This window comes from Charadrius vociferus, unplaced genomic scaffold (genome assembly GCF_000708025.1).
Source record: "Charadrius vociferus isolate BGI_N301 unplaced genomic scaffold, ASM70802v2 scaffold399, whole genome shotgun sequence".
Classification (NCBI taxonomy): Eukaryota; Metazoa; Chordata; class Aves; order Charadriiformes; family Charadriidae; genus Charadrius; species Charadrius vociferus.
Genome location: NW_009653080.1, coordinates 268,290 through 285,191, shown reverse-complemented (window position 1 = coordinate 285,191; position 16,902 = coordinate 268,290). Strand labels below are relative to the sequence as shown.

The 16,902-nt window shown below is 45.2% G+C and overlaps 1 protein-coding gene across 1 annotated transcript in view; it reads right to left on the bottom strand.

The window, feature by feature from the left end:
• Positions 1–1,612: 1,612 nt before the first annotated feature.
• Positions 1,613–16,902, bottom strand: part of ZNF592 (zinc finger protein 592) — a 36,791-nt gene continuing 21,501 nt past the window's right edge. The window contains exons 3-8 of the mRNA XM_009893125.1: positions 12,835–13,011; positions 11,881–12,040; positions 8,683–8,961; positions 7,162–7,274; positions 3,503–3,638; positions 1,613–2,143 (exon numbers count right to left, since the gene is read on the bottom strand). Of these exons, the coding sequence (XP_009891427.1) occupies positions 1,613–2,143; positions 3,503–3,638; positions 7,162–7,274; positions 8,683–8,961; positions 11,881–12,040; positions 12,835–13,011 (1,396 nt within the window). The remainder of the gene's footprint in view (positions 2,144–3,502; positions 3,639–7,161; positions 7,275–8,682; positions 8,962–11,880; positions 12,041–12,834; positions 13,012–16,902) is intronic.

Below are 16,902 nucleotides of genomic sequence, written 5' to 3'. Positions count from 1 at the left end.
CCCGCCCGGCCCCGCTTCCGCTTCCCGCCCGACTTCCGGTGGCGTCACCGCCCCGCTTCCGGTCACACCTCTTCCGGGAGGCGGTGCAGGGCCGGCCATGGCGGCCTGAGGAAGGAACGACGCCGGAGGCAGGCACCCGTGGATGCTTTTATTTGCAATACTTTGAAGTAAACATCATAGCAAGGCACGAACGCCGCTGCGGGTTAAATAGATAGGTGATGGCTGGGGAGGGCCCCCGCTACCCTTAACTCTACGTAGGCTAAAACACCCCTAGGCTAACGTACACCGTATCAAAAAATATACAAAGAGTCCAAACTGTTCGTATCAAAACACGCCGAGACGAGGAGGTGAGCGATCCGAATGCAATCAGATAAATAGTTCTTAAATTATTTCAACACCGTCATATAGTAAACAATAACGAGCAGGGTTCTTGGCTCAACGTAATAAAAAATAATGGCATAGAAGATAATTATATTACACGAAGCGCGTGTGTGATGGGGGAACGAGTGAGGAAAGAGGGAGTCAATATGACTACATGGAAAGAAGTGTCTCCCAAGTGCCGGGTAACGCCAGGCCACAGTGGGAGGAGATGTTCTGCTGAGGGATGGCAGTGCCCACCGCTGCCATGGCCTCAACACCATCCCGACAGGGAGCCCTGGCAGCTGGCTGACACTATCAGGAACACCAGGATAGTTGGATGGTTTTCCCCTTTTGAGGATGGTGCCAACCTGCTTTGAGGATGGTGCCAACCTGCCACCCGGCTCTGCCCGAGCTCCCCGCTGGGATGAGCCACAGAGCCCGGCTGCACCCACCCCCGGGACGGCTACCAGCAGCGCAGCTCCGCTGACGGGCAGCCAGCGAGTCCCCGAGGGGCACCAGGCCCTCCTTAACGCAACATGTGGACTTGAGCTGCGCTCACCCTAGGCAACAGGGGCTGCAAAACTTTCTTTCAGGATGATTCTGGTCCAAGACGTTTCATTAACTTGCCTTTTGGAAAATAAGGTTGTTATTTGGGCAATTAAAGAAAAATCGGCACAACTTAGAGCTTGAACCTGTCCTGCATAACGCAGAAGATCCCGGATCAGCCAGCATGGTCCTGACAGCTGAGACAGCGTTAGGAGTTAAAATGAGTAAAACAAAGGCAGGATGGGAAGAGAAAAAAGAAGGCATAAATAGAAGGAAAAAGAAAGCAAGATAGGGAAGGGAAAGGAAAGGAAGGGAAGGCTGGGGCTCCAGGCAGAGGCTGAGGCAGTGCACGCTCGAAGGAAGAGAGCTCATCTTAAGGAAAACTGCAGCTGCAGAAAGTGCTCCTTGATCCTCAGGAGTTGGACAAGCTCCAGGGAGGATTCTCGCCCTGCTTTCCCTTTTCACCTCTCTGGTCTGGCAGAGAGTTAGTGCTTAGGATGCAATGGCGGGGCTTGTTTGTTTGTTTTGGTGTTGTGGTTTGTTTTTTTTTTAAATTTCCCTTACAAATAGAAGTTAACGGAAAGCTATGTCCATCCCAAGAAATCAACAGAAAATTTCAAAGATTTGCCCCATCCCCACCCCGTATTTTGAGTAAAAACCTCCCAACAAAAAAACCCCAACCAACCAAAAGGGTTTTTTTTGTTTTTTAAGTCTTAAGAGACTTTGCATGATTGTTCTGCGAGGTGCTATTAGGACCCTCCACACCACATGTCTGACTGTGTTCACAAAGAGCTGAGTCACTTTTACGCTCTTTGCATTTCAGGTTTTCTTCTTCCGCCGTAGTGTTCATCTCGCCATTATACCCCTCGTGTCCGTTCTCACTCATCTCCCTTTGTAACTTCTGCCTTTCATCTTCCTCCTCCTCCTCTTCCTCCTCCTCCTCATCCTCCTCCTCATCCTCCTCCTCATCATCTTTTACTTTATGAACAATGAAGAGATGTCTGTTCAGGGAGATGTGAGAGGTGTAGCACAAGCCGCAGAACAAGCACTGGTAGGTGGAGCTGTCTGTCTTGTGCCGAGGTATGTGTTCCTGAAACTCAGTACTGATGTCTGTCGCAAATCCGCATTTAGCGCATTTCCAGTGCGCTTTCAGTTTTTTGGCTGGCGGCGCGTCTGAACCTGCAGCGGTCTCTGCCTGACCCAGCTCATCCGTTGCCATCCTCTTTGGAGATTTTGCCTTAAAAGAACAAGATTTAAAAGTTAATTTATTGTTCGAGCACATGGAAGAATTAAATGCTAAATTCCGCACGCGTATTTGAAGGCACCTGAGGGTGAATACAGGTTGGTATTTTGATACAAACTAAACGAAGCCATGCCTAGGGACTCCTGTTGCATCGCCTTTCCTACCAGCACCCAAACCTCTCACCCCAACATGCAGGATCTCAACGTCCTGCGACGGGAGACCTGGGAGGGGTTGGCTGGGCAGAAAGGGGATGGGGAAAGAGAACATGAACTCGGTGTGGGAAAGAGGAGCCCACAGAGCAGGGACAGCTGAGGGACACAGGGATGGTCATTAACCCAGACAATGCTTCTCAGATTTAACTCTTGACGTTTTCCCCTCCACTCGGGCTTTTTCTTCATGGCATCTCTCATTAACTCATCCCCTCTGTCTGACAATCCCGCAGCGTGCTTCTCCTCCCATGAGGATGGCTCACTTGCATATGTCCCTTCACGTGATTCTGGTATCTCCTGAGCCAGCAGCATCGAGCTGTCTTTGTTTAGGATACAGCATACAGGCTTGTATTTGCAGACCCAGCTGGAGCCACGTGAAGCCACCATTTAGCTGGGTGCCCTGGTATGTCGGCTCTGCTTGGGAAAAGCAGCCACCAGCTCATGGAATTGGATTCCTGAGTTACCCCACGTTTCCTTACGGCATAAATATAGAGGGGAGACAGTCTTGGCTGCGATCCCTCAATGCGAGGGTACAGATGAATGATAAATTGCAGTGATGGGGAAAATGTACGTCTATTTTTAAAGTAAGTGGAGCAATCAGGCAACCCTCCACTCTAAACCAACCCAAATTAAAATTAGTTGAACGGTTGCGTTTGCTGAAAAACTACACAGTCCTATTTAGGAGAAATTCAGTTCTCGTAGGTAATGGATCTAATAAGTATTTTAAAACAGGAAAGAAATCTTTTGTAACTAGCAGAAAAAACAAGGGAGAAAGAGGAATAATGTACCATGCTCATGAACAGAGTGGCAGGGGAAAACAAGGGTAGTAACAAACCTAAATTAGACCTGGTTACAAAGTAGACTGAAAAAAAAAGGCCAGGAAAACACAGGGCCACACGTTCAACAATATCTTGAAAAATGCAAGATACGTTGCCCTGGTGCTGCTGCAGCTCAGCTGCGCTTTCAGTTCTGATCCCGACACTGCCAGAGAGAAGCAAACTGGATGGGGCTGAGAGGAGGGGAAGGAAATCTGCCGTAGGGATGAGAGGGCTTGACTGCCGCAAGCCTGCGGCTTGACATAACACCCCATGTGAACAGCTACTCGCAAAGTACATTTATTTTTCAATGAAAATATATCAGTTACTTCTGCTGTGTCTCTCTCTGGAGCTTTTGCTTTGGCCATCTGGGATAAGTCTGGGTTTTTGATGCCGTGCATGAGACTGATGTGATTCTCCAGCATGAACGGCTGAGGAAACGTCTGATTTTCATCTGTGCAGTACCTTGGAAATACAAAAAGGAAGAAAATTTATTAGAGGAAATGCCCAGCTGTTGCTTTCCGTCCAAACAGCTCTTTGCTATGTGCCAAACCAATGGGTATCATTGGAGACAGAGGCTGGTGAGTAATGTACTATTAGATTACCAAAATATGCAGCAAATCATCATTTTAATAACAGAGCATCACCCCTGAGAGAAATCTAGAACAGTTTAGAGTTTACCACAGTAAGCATGAATGAGAATGAAAGTAGGGCAGGTCTTATTTACAGCACAATACTAAATAAATGCAGGGACTAGCGGAGATCAGGCCCACTGTGATACATGCTACACAAGCACAAGATAAATAATCAAGATGGACAACGCACGGGAGAAAAACTACTCTCAGATGAGAGACCTACGCACTGAGGGCCCTCTTCATGACTCGCTAACGCTGAGGAGGCCTATGGCACAACCCAGTTCTGCACCCAGCGCTCCCAAGCACCAGTGCAGCACCCCAGCCACAAGACCACGTGTATCCTAAAATTCTTAAAAAACTGCTCAACTTCCAACTTTGATAACAATAACCTAGGCAAGAAGCACTCAGGAACACATCATTTATATGTAACTACCCACGTTAAAACTTGTTAGGATTCAAGAGTTGCCAGAGAGCATGGCTGACATTTCAAAAGGAGATGTGAAGGGGATGTGCCATCTGTTAACCTTCACTCCTGGATGACCGAGGTCTACTGGAAATAAGTGCCAGGACTTGCAGACACATAAACCACCCCCCTGCAGCATGGTAAAGCATGCAGAAGTCTCCGTTAGCAACTGGGAAAGCCAAGATTGACTTTGTAGTTTTCTGCTGCCTGCCAGCGTGAGACGGGGAGGGTCCGTGAGCTACGTGTCGCCCCAGCAATAAGGCAAGTAACACCGGACTTCTCTGAAATGCACAGATTGCAGTCGAAACGTAGGCAGCAAGGGACGAAAAGCAACAGAGAGGAGATGAAGTGTCTCTGGGCAACAAAGACATCTTTGAAAAGGAGAGTAGAAGATTCCTACTGATCTTCCGGTAACTAGATGGAAATTAAACAACAGCCAGTAACGATGTGAAAATGCAGGTGTGCTCATTGAACACTTCTGGTTTTTAACAGGAAGCGTTGAGATGATAAATCAATATTTAATAATGATGGAATTTTTCTCCCTCACAGAGGAAAGATGAGAGGCTAGTAAGTGGTATTTATCAAAAATAAACATGTTGAAAATCAAGCGTTCCAGACAGTCTGTACTTAAAACTTGGAAAATAAGAGCAAGTTCCCATAACAATAACCAAGTGAATTATGAAAGAAAATACACAAAACATCAGAATATTTTGCAATTTGTCCTAATTTAGATTTTTTTTTTCACATGAGCATAGAAAGATGAACTATTCCAGTGGCAGGAGAGTATTCAAACGAGTCCTCCATCACTGGTTTCTCCCTACAAATTTAACAGAAGGCAGAGACCTAAGCAGGGTAGGGGGAGAAGGGGAAATCACAGCTTGAAATGTTAGAAGCCAGAGGGAGGTCACTTACAACACGGTGTGCTGGAGTCACAAAAATACTCAATTATTGGATCAATGACAAATTTTACTCGTGCTTCACGTGGCAATGCAGGAGTAGAGGGTTACATGAAGTTAAGGCACCAAAGGCCCTGAAGGGAAAACAGGTGAGACTGATACAAACTGCCCGGTGGGAAAAAGAAAAAGAGACACCAGCACACAAGGGAAAAGGAGCAGCAGCGATGTGATGCCTTACAGAGTGCGGAAAGGAGGAATTCAAAGAGATGGAAGGATTTGCAAGTGGCAGTCATAGAGGTGATTTTTAGAACAGCGGTCTAGACAAACTAAAAGGGATCAAAGGGGAGATTGGACAGAAGACTTTGGATCCAAACAAAGAGCAGCGGTTGGAGATGATGGGGCACGTATTTCAAGGAAGAGGTTTCATTTGAAGACTGCTGTGTTTTCAGTAAGTCTGCCACTACAATGATTCAAGAGAAACAACCAATGTCCAATTAAGACTTCATCAACAGTTTTTTGAGAAGGAGAAACTACAAGCTTGAGAACTAAACACAACCACAATTCACTTGAATCTGTAGCTGGGTCATCTCTGCTGTGAATATGGCATGACCATGGACCCTTGGGTGAAGGTGTGGACCCACAACCATGTGTCATTCTGAAAAGCAAGAGAAAAACAGGACTCCAGGGCCTGTACAAGGTAATGCATACAGTAGGCTAGCACGTCCCAGGTTGTTATGTATTTCTACACAAATCCTTCTTCCCAGCTAGGCTTTATGTTCACTTTGATTCTGATACACTCCACCTTGAAAACAACTGATCCAGAGCGAAAAGATTTCTACAGATCAGGTGCATGTAACTCCAAACACCATCACCCACAAACTTAAAAGCAGAATGAAGCATACTGGGAGTCCACATTTCATCTTCTCCAGAGGTTCCAAGTCAGACCAGTTACAAGAAATGGAAAGTTTAGAAGTCCTGGCCGAAAAATGCGTCAGGAATGTACTCCTGTCAGGTCCCAGTGGTGATGCCAATACTTCGTCCATTTACTAAAAGCTATTGCGGCTCACTAGGCAGTCCAAAGAAATAAAGTACACGAGGGATGTACTCTTCAAGACAGGCTTTTAGTAACTTAAGTGCAGTAAAGTGACAGCATACTCTTCAGAAACACTTGCATTAAACAAAAATTTTAGTTAAACAAAAAAAAAATCCCCCAACCTACATCACTGCAAACTTCCCTTCCAACAGAAATGTGCTTTAATTCTGTTTCAGAAGGATGTCTCAGAATGAGACAGAACGCAAGTCTGCACCGTTGCTCAGCATACGACTTATTCCACAAGAGAAGATGAGAACGCAGCAGTTGTAGAGGCAGTTTTGTAAACACTGGGCTTTGTCCTGAACTGAGACTGTATTCACAGTTAAAACATGTTCACCAGCAGTGATTTTCACTCACTGCTGATCTACACAGCTTGTCTGAAGTCTCCAAATCCATTTTCCATCTTTAAGGTGCATCTTCCCAAGAAAATCCAGCAGGCTTAATTCTCCATTGCCCTGCAGCTTGTGCAGTCAGTTCTGCTTGTGTAAAGTGGTGGCAAGATCTAGTGCCCTGGTTCGCTAGGATTTCACCCACATTTTGTACCATGTTTTCAGGGGGAAGGCACAAGAGTGATGGGTGACTACACCAACCATGGTGTTGGTGTATTGGCTCAATATTTTCTTGGCTGCTCCACAAGGGTGCGCAATATAATTCTCATTTTGCACCTGCAGATCTCAAATCAAACTTTACCCCAAGTTTCCAAAGGGCATTGTGCAGTCAAAAGCAAGGACTTATTTTAGACACCAAGTCTCTCACGTTTAACATATTCTTCTCACTCTCCCTCAGTAACTTATAGCCTGGAGTAGACAGGAGCAGACACAATCTATTACAGAGGGCTTCCAAACTTGAAAGATTAGCCTGTTGTTGAAAACAAATTTGGAAAGTGGCGTTCAGTACGTACCAGCAAGTATAAACCTTCTTTGCTGTGTCGTGGTTATTGCGGATGTGTCTACGCAGACTGTTGGAGGCATTAAATGAGCGTTCACACTGTCGACAGGGATATCTCTTCATAGACTAGCAGAAAAACAGAAATATCTTTTAATACCAGGGTGATGGAAGGCACTGACTGGATTCTAACATTCCCATGCTCTTCATCTGGACCTCATCTCTCAGCTGCAAAAAATCCCTCTTCTACTGATAGAGATCACTGAGATTTTGGAGTCCCACTTATACTCAGCCCAATAGTGGGCTAATACCAGCACTGGTCTGATAAAAACCAGGAGTAGTTAAAGCACATGCTTGATTATTTTTTTTTTTTTTTAATAGGAATTGCATTAGCTGCTTCCCCTGCGGGCTCATTTCACTACAGGGCCCTCTGCAGAATTAATTCAGCGGAAGGTGCCTTCTGCTCTAGAAGAAGGCAGGACCCCAGTGTGAAATACAAGTCCATTTACCCTCTCTCCTCATAATTCAGCTCAATAAAAGGAGCAAGATGATACAGAGCATTACATTGTCCTGCTTCTTATTCACTTATGACATCCGCGTCCCCCTGCGCAACTCTGCCCCATAACTAGCCGCCTCCTTTTCCTACAGTCCTCTGTATAATCTGCATGCATTCTATTTAGAATCTTTGTAGACTTGTTTAATGAATACATATATGTATTGAACTTAAATATTTGGCAAATTTCCTACTTCTATAGAATTCAAATGGGAAAATGCAGCATTCTCACCCCACCCCCATCTTCTTCTCTTGCTACTTATCAAGTGGGACAATCCAGTGCTCCCCAAGTCAAGTTAGAAGGAATCAAAGATGATGATCCAGATTTCCACAGACTCTGATCATGGGACTCGAGAAGGGTGATTCAGTATATCAAACAAGAAGTCCTGATGCCAAAGTACTAAGAAATCTGGCTGCGCACAACATCTTGGCCTACGTTCTGCCAGCGAGCAAGGATTAGCTTGACAGAAGTAGGTCAAGGCAACACAAGGCTTGAGCTGGATGAAACCAACAAAACTGAGATTTACAGTTCTTATAATGACAGCTCTGTGCACTGGATGAATCTGTTACTCTTCCCCAGTTAGATGTAGATGTAGATCTACCAGATAATCCATCACGTAGAGGAACTGTATGTCCTTCCATAACTTCTGAATGTAGATAGTTTAGATCAGACTGTTGAACCAGCAACTGGAGAAGACACAACTTTCCATCCACTTACCCAGAGGAGCCAGAGGAAGCCTGACATTAGATGCAGTGGGAGAAGGAACAGCAAAGAGGATGAGGTACGCAGGTTGTAGAGATCAGGGACAGAAAGTGTGCTTACAACAGGCTACATCATTTGTTTTGTTCTGGCCTTGAGTGTACTCCTCAGTGAGCTGGCAAACAGATTCTCGGTTTCTTTTTGCCCCAAATATTAACGATTATCAGGCTCTTTTGCTAAAAGCATCCTGTTACCTAGTTGAAGTGTTTCATCTGAGTCCTTACCCTTCCATGACTTCTCTTCATGTGGGACACATAGGTTTCCCGATCGGGGATCCACTGTGAACATTCCTTGCAAGTCCAACCAGTTCTTCTCAGTCTGGACTTGGATTCAGGATTGTGTCCTTCCACCCTCATGTCCTTCCTCAGAAGAGGGGAGTGGGAAGTGCCATTGGCTACTGACAGCTCCTTTGGTGAGGTATGAACCTGGTTCCTTGATGCCTTCTCAGACTTCTGTCGAAAGTTTGAGAGCTCCTCAGGATTTTGGGGGACACCATGAACACCCTGGATAACAATAAGAATGGAATCACACGTAACATTTACATGTCATTCATATTATACACCTTTATTTATAAATAAGTAACAGTTGTTACTTAAATAAATAATTTAAGCTCCTGCCCCCTCAAAACAGAATGTTGATGTCTTGCTCCTGCATATCTTCCCGTTTCCCCTTGAAGCCAGCTCTAGTGCTTTCCCCAGCAAGAGATTTTCCCAAGAAACATGAAGCTTCTATTTATGTTTCCTGCGTGACAACAGCAGCTCCTTGGTGCTGCCTGTTTAACATTTTGGATGAGCTCTGAGGACTCTGGTTAAATAGGGAAGATGTAATGGAAGAGAAATGTTAATTGTCATTATTTCAAGAGCATAAGCTCTAAAAACACATTGCTTTGGTAAGCTCTGAATGAAATGTTTGCTGTTATCTTGGGGGCTCCAAAGCTGCTTCATCTTTGCTCAAGGGACAGGAAAAGACAACCTCTCGTTTTCTCCAACCTTGCTTTCCTCAATTCCACAGTGCCTATTGCTATTTACATTTTGACGGTTCAAAACTTTGCTCTTGACAAATAAAAGCAAGCATAAAGCCAGAAACCAGCCTTATAAGGAATACGTCTCCAGGCTCTTTGGTTGTTCTACAGGCTGAAATCCAAAGTCCCCCCCCAAGTTATTTTAACAAAGAAAATTGAACATAAGGAAAATAATCCAGAAACGAAGAGTGGTGGGAAAGCAAAAGCAAATAAAATAGCAACATACCAAAGAAACCTCAAGAAACTCCCCTAGGAACAACAACAGTTCATCCACACAAAAGGATAATTTAGAGGTTTAATTGTGCACAGTAATTAATAACGGGTAAAGTTTCAACACACGAAGGCCCCAGGCTTTTGGAAGTCTTTCTGTGGGCTAGACACCAAGCAAACTTCAAAACACAAGGTCTCATCTGAGAAGCCTGTGTGCTTTGCACCTGATCCAGCTGATGTCCGCAGAAGCCCTTTCATGTAATGGCAGGGCAGTGACAGCTGCTCCACAGCGCTGCCAGCTACTTAGGGTAACACCAACAGTCCACCTTTCTCCCCATCTGGAAATCTCAAGAGTGTTTTATGAGCAGAGAGTACATTAGTACCCATCACTCCATCCCTCCCGTTATTACACCATTGGAGGCAGGGGGAAAAAAAAACAAACAAACAAAAAGCACAGAAAAATGAACTGACTTTTCTGCAGAATCAATAACAGGAACCAGACCTTCTCACTCCTACACTTAGGCTTTAGCAACAGAAAGCCAGGAAAGATGAGAAGGCACACGGTTTCTTTATTTTGCATGGAGGAGCAAATTGCACAGCACCTCCTATAAACTCTATCGCATAAACGAGCGGGATCTGATAGGAGAGGAGGGTTAGTCCAATTACTACCCTGCCGCAGACAAAAAGCCTTCTTCAATGACCACCTCAAAGACCTGTTGATGGCCAAATGCAGCCTCGTGGTTAAAAGACAAAAGTTTTGCAGTGGAGATGTCAGGGCGCTGGTGCTCAAACTGCTGCAGGCAGGTCCCTGGGGGTGGGATTTGCAAATGAGCTGCAACAAGTTGTGTACCTCAACTCAAGCCCTTCTTTCAGCATTGGGGTTGAATGCCTCTTTGAAGGTCCCAGCCTTAATCTCAACTCTATTTTCCTAGCTATAATACAGGCAGATTAGCAATCATCAACTTCACAGGAGGGCTTCAAAATTTAATTCATTACTGCATGCAAAGCGTTTCCAGATTTGCAAGTTAAAGGCATAGGGGAAGAGAGCAAAGTAGTTTTGAATGCTTTTTGCTTTCAGGAGTGAGCTAACGAATCTTCTTGCTTTTTAACTGTAAGTATAAATAAAGTCAGTGATTAAAAAAATTATGTCACTTTTTTTTTTTCTCTAATCAAAGGGAAATAAGACTTTGCTAGCTCTTTCTTCAGAATGCCATCAAGAAATCTTCCGAGAGGATTTCCATGGCAGTGTTGTTAGAGGCTGTACATAGAAACGTCCTACCTAAGACAACAGAAAAATGCGGTGCTCACACATTCATGGTATAATCAGACCTGCAAGTCCTTACATGCGTCCCGCTAGAAACCACCACCAAAAGGACAACCACCGCCTTTTCATACGTATAAACCAGCGATGAATGACACTGAGATTATTGCAGTGCTTATGGCAATATGAGCCATTACTGAGGGAGGGCAGGTTCAAAGCACTCCAGACCACCGTTTCCACCAAGTTTTGGGGTTGCACACAACTATCCATTTCAGACCATCTTCCAGAGCAGCCTGAGTGGTGCCAGCGTGGACACACACACAAGGTGGGGCTCCCGCCTTCCAAAAGCTGGTACCTCTAGGGCAATCGCTTCTGCCTCTGCCCCTCATCTCTTGCAGTCTGCTGTGGTTCTGCAGGCACGTGGAGCAGCCAGGGAAGTGGGACGTTAAATGCCACGCGACCTCTCTCTGCAGCAGCTGCACAGGGGCCAAAGCTCTCTAGGTGAGCACCCAAAAGAAGGAGATTCAGCTTTCATTACATAAATCGAGTCACACTGTGGGTAGAGAATACTTCTCCCTGTCTCCCAACCAAAGATAAAGCTCCTGCCCCAGTTTAATCACCTCCTTGGGTTTAATATAGAACAGTTAAAAATCAAAAAGGTTTACCCATAGAAAAGAAGCCTTTGTCGTAAGGTAAAATTACATATAGATGAGAGTAACTGCCTGCATTATTACCAACTAACACAAAACACTCCACTGACATTTCCAGATATTTATTATTTCCAGCTAAATCACTGTAGTCTACCTTTCCGCTACTGTATTGCTCAAGAACCTTCCACTTCTTCAACCAATTTCCTCACCCAGTTGATGTAAACTCTCTGTGAACTCAAAATACAGGACCTCGTATCAGTAAGTGGCGGGAGTTACCTACCTTAACGTGCTGCATTAACTGCTGTTTCTGCATATACACCAGCTGACACTGTGGACACTTAAACACTCCCACTAACAACTTGTTGGTGTTCTGCTGGAAGTGCTCTTGGAGCAGCTTCTTCTTGTTAAAGACGGTCTCACAAGAGCATTTGTAGATCACCCTGGAACAATTTAAAAAAGTACACTCAGTCTCTTTTAGTTCGTTATCGTAAGAAGACAGTGGAAAAAGTTACCTCAGCAACTTCAGAAAGGGACGGGCTTCTGAGGAGGGCTGTGCCCTCAATGTGTTGTCAACACACACCCACGTGGACAACTGAACCATTAATTCAACTGGGAAGAACAACAAAATGCCTCGGGCACATACCACAGCTTTCTAAAAATAAGTTTACTTCTATGCATCTGCATAACTACCTACGTGTGTGTGTCGGTAAGTGCAGACAGATGGGAGCAAACTCCAAGTATAATAGCTACACATTACTTTCAATCCCACCTTTCCATAGCTCCTCCCTTAAAGCACACATTTTCGGCAGAAGCTCAAGGCTTGGAGGGGAAAGCTACAGAGTGGGAAACCCAGGAGGTTTCTCTCTAGTGATTTTCCGGGGCCATGCTGCATGGCACAACTCTCCTCTTCCTTTCGAGTGCCAGATGCAGTAGTTGCCCTGGAGCCATCTACCAAGAGTGTGGTTCATCTACTGTGTGTTCTGCTGGACAAAGAGGTGACCGTTTTACAGCTGTTCAGCTCTTTCCTGCCCAAACTCCTGTCCTCCTACCCAGGAGACCACGTTCATACCAAGGAGAGCATGCTGTGACTAGGAATGGACCGCCACCAGCAGACAAAGCAGCAGGTCTTCTCATATGAGGACGGAAACCAAAAACAGGAAACAATTGGGAGGGAAAGGGGGAATCCTGCAGCTACCCAGCAAAGGAGGAGAAGAGATAAACCCAAAATACTTACTGAGTAGTCTTTTGAGGCTCTGCTGGGTGCTGGCTGGTCATGTGAGCCGTGGTGCTGTCGGCCGACTTGAAGGCCATAGGGCAAAAAGAACACTTGTGGAAGACTTCGCAGTGTTTCTCATGGATGTGCACTTTCAGCATGGCGAGGGTCATGAAGACAACTCCACAATGGATGCACCTGGGGGATGCACAAAGAAAGAGCCGAGTTACAGCCACAGTGTTGCTTCCAACACACATGCAAAGTGGTGCAGATGGAGGCGAGCACCAGGCTACAGTGAGTCCTCGTTTAGTCTCTTCAATAGCAATGTGAAAGAGTCAAGGAGGAATATGATACAGAAATTCACAAGCTGGCTAGACCTCACAACCAGACCTCTGCGACAAGCAAACAAGATGTATAAAGGAAGCCTTCAGAGACTAAAACAACCCAGAAAGAATAAAGGAAGATGTGGTTCAGCAAAATGCCAGCCCTGTCTCTGTGAAAGCCAATTCCGCCACAGGTACAAGTGAAGAACTAAAGTAAAAGTATCTGATGAGATCTCCAGGTAGCAATAAGCAGCGTAAATGCCAGTTAGTCCCCAGTACAAAATAAACAAAAAAAGAATATTCAGCTAGGGTATCTTTGGTAACCCTGTACAATTGCTTCTCATACTCCACTAAGCACTAGAAAATAATGACAGCAACAGCACAGATACTGAAAACAGCAACACAAACACCCAAGGAACTGATTAAGCTCATTAAAATCATTAAGACACAGGTGCTGCCTGGAAAGTGCTTGTCTGGGAGCTGGGGGGATACTCCAGGAGGAGAGAGAGGAAGAAGCAGAAGTTGCACGTGGCACCAAAGGATTCTTCTCGGCACCTGAAAACATAGAGCTGGGGCCAGGAGGACAGCCAGTGTCACCCCACCGGTCCCAGTCTGCCTCTCCTCCCAACGCACGCTTGCAGACAGGCCTTGCCTGATACTACCCCAGGGTGGCAACAACCAGCAGCCTTATCATATTTACCTTTAATACGCCTCCCAAGCACCCACCCGCCTGCCGCGTTCCGAGAGAAGCCACACACCAACACTACAAGGGCACATGAGGATGCAGACACCTGCCCTCGCCTGCCTCGGCCACACCAGCTGCGGGGTTTGCCATCCCCATAGGAGCACCTACGCTGATCCGGGACCAGAATAGCCGCTCCTAAGAAGATTCAACCAAAATGACTAACGGTGGATCTCTGCTTAAGCCAGCACTGCACATACGGACCGTTACAGCAGAGGAGCTTGGCTGGGCAAGCCGAGGTGGCCAACGCTTGTGTTAGTAGAATGCGAGAGACCTACAAGGGATAACTTTCTCCAGTGAGCCTGGAGTTAAGCCGCCTTAAAAATATCTTTTTGCTTCATTCTGAGGTCTGCCGTTTGCCCAAAGCGCTATTAGGGTTTGTGCGTTTGGCAGCGCCGCAGCACGGACGCTGCCGTCGCAGATGGACCCCAGCTATCGAGCAACTGGAAGAGCTCCAAGCCCCTATCAAAAACAAACAAGCCGCTCGATTATCCTTCCCTCCAAACAAGCCTCCCGACAGCGTTTAGGAAACAAGCCCGCGCTTTGAAGTTACACTTCAAAAGATTGTTAGGCAGAAGCCAGCCCGAAGGAGACAAACTCTCTCCCCCCAGAATATACACAGAAATGCTGTTTTCTTAAATTTGGAGAGGGAAGTGGTGACAACAGCTGGTGTCATCTTTGGGGAAGCATGAAAACCTTCTGCTCAGGTAGCTCCGCCTTCAAACCTGATCTTCATTCACGTGAGATGGGGAGAGAGACTTTCTAGTATAGTAACACCAGGAACCGTGTTATTATGGAAGAACAAATTCCGCAAGTATAAATGGAAGAACAAGTGCTAATCCTGACAGTAAGGTCTGGCTGGTACATCCAGGAATATCCGATGGGCTTCTTCCACAAACACTTGAACTAACAAGAGATGGTTCTGCATTACATTCGGTTTCGTTAAGTACTTCATATAGAATTAAGGACAAAATAAGTACTTACTCAGGGTCAAATGATGACGAGTTAATTTAATTTACAGTAAATGGAAGTTTAAACAACAGGCACTTTGTAATCAAGAATCCCAGTGCCAGAAGGACGAAGTTTGATAAAGTAAACTAATTAGCAGAACAAAGTGGATGGAGGATGTCAGAGGCTTGCCATGTAATTTCTGCAAATTGCAAATTCTGCTATCATCTCCCCAGCATGGGGGAATAATTTGCAAGAGAAGACTCTCGGATAGCCTCAGGGCAAGGAGGGGTGGCGTAAAAGTCTTGGAAAGCATCCTGTGAGAGAAGATAAAGCTACAAGATGTTGTCTTAACCCTCTGAACATTTCCTTTGCCGTCACTCTCCAGATGGCACCAAGCAGGAAAACGGGTCCCACATCAGTGGGGACAGGTGGAAGGTGCTTGGAAAAGGTGGGGAGGTGACACTTGGAGCCAAGTGGAAAGGAGCAATTAAGGCTTGTTGATTTTAATTTTTAACTGCAGGAGACCTTCCTCATTTTCAGTGTAATCACTACCGATGACTAAAACCCAAATAAAACAATCTTACTCCAAACTTAATTGAATGTGTCGGGGTATTAGTGGAAAAGGAGACAGAATAAAGCCTGACCACAAAACCAAACCCAAACTTATGTATCAAAATTTCAAGAAAAACAGGGATATAGTGAGAAGCAGCAAAAGACGAGCTGATCCTGGGAAGGATTTAAAAGAACTCCTCGGCTTTTCAGCTCTGCGGGTAACAAAAGTGAAAGAAGAGAAGTAAAGTCACTACGTGACCACAGGGCAGACGCCACGGATTATCTAGAGACGGTTCTGCAACTAAAATTTATTTCTTCTGTTTTCAACAATGCCAATGACATCACCCCTGCAGCAGAGAGAGGCAGGACAACAAGGATGCCACAGCCAGAAGTTCACCTGTCTGGTGGACTCGGTTTTCACAGATGAGCTTGAGCAGATGTGAATTAGAGAAGTTCAACAAATTTAGCTTCTAGAGAAGCTGGGTAAAGCTAGAAAATCCTTAAGTATCATTCCTGAGCTCTGTCTTGGTTTAGATCTTCATTAATGTCCCTGGCACAGAAAGCAGATATTTGCTAATGACACCTGTAGATGGATGGAAGCTCTTGTTGCTGATGAGGATTAAGGCATCATAAAGATATTACTGTAATACATCTGGAATGAATAATGCTTTTTAAAAATGCCAGGTCATACACTTAAGAGTCAGGACCAAGCTCTGCTGTACACTGCGAGCACGTCAGTTGGAAATAGAGGAGAAAGGACTTACACTGGATCACTGCTAAAAGACTGAGTTTCCTATATAATGCAGCTCAGGCCAGCATAACCCTGTGACACATTATTGATCGTGGCATCGATGGGGATGGGGATGCTGCACGAGCAGCTCAGCGCGATGAGACTGCGCCTGCATTTGGGATTTTCAGGCGCAACTGAAGTCCAAAGAACTGTACCAAACCTCTGGTTAGTTTTATGAAATCTACTCCATTCCCATTTTTCCATCCCAGGGAAAACGTGGTGGTTTTTTTTCCAGCTTTCCTCCTTCTCTCAGATTAACTCATTTTCAAACAGCCTAAGTATCCCAGCCATTTAATTTGCAATGGAATTAATTCTTTGTTGTGGGCTGTGCCCCATCAAATCATATCCCACATAAAAAAGCCTTATCTGAATATAATTAAATTGAGAATCGGTTCGTTATGTGTCTCTTGTCTTCATGGTTGAAAGAAAAAGCCCTTGAAAACCTAAGTGTGATTTCAGAACAAACCACACAGTGAAGGCTTCCCGAATTTGCAGACTTCTTAAAAGAACAGTTCCAAGAGCAGAAATTGCCCTATTCACTTTAAATTTCGAAGTATTTAATGGCAATTGGAGAAAAACCAGAATTTTCAGGAATCTTAAAAAGTCACCTAGTCCACCACTCATCTCCCAAGCAAATCATTGGCGTCTTAAGAGCTGTGCTGCAACTGAGGTGATCTAAACATGCCAAGGAGGAAAGGCTTGTAGGGAACAGTAATGTCTTTAATTCAAGC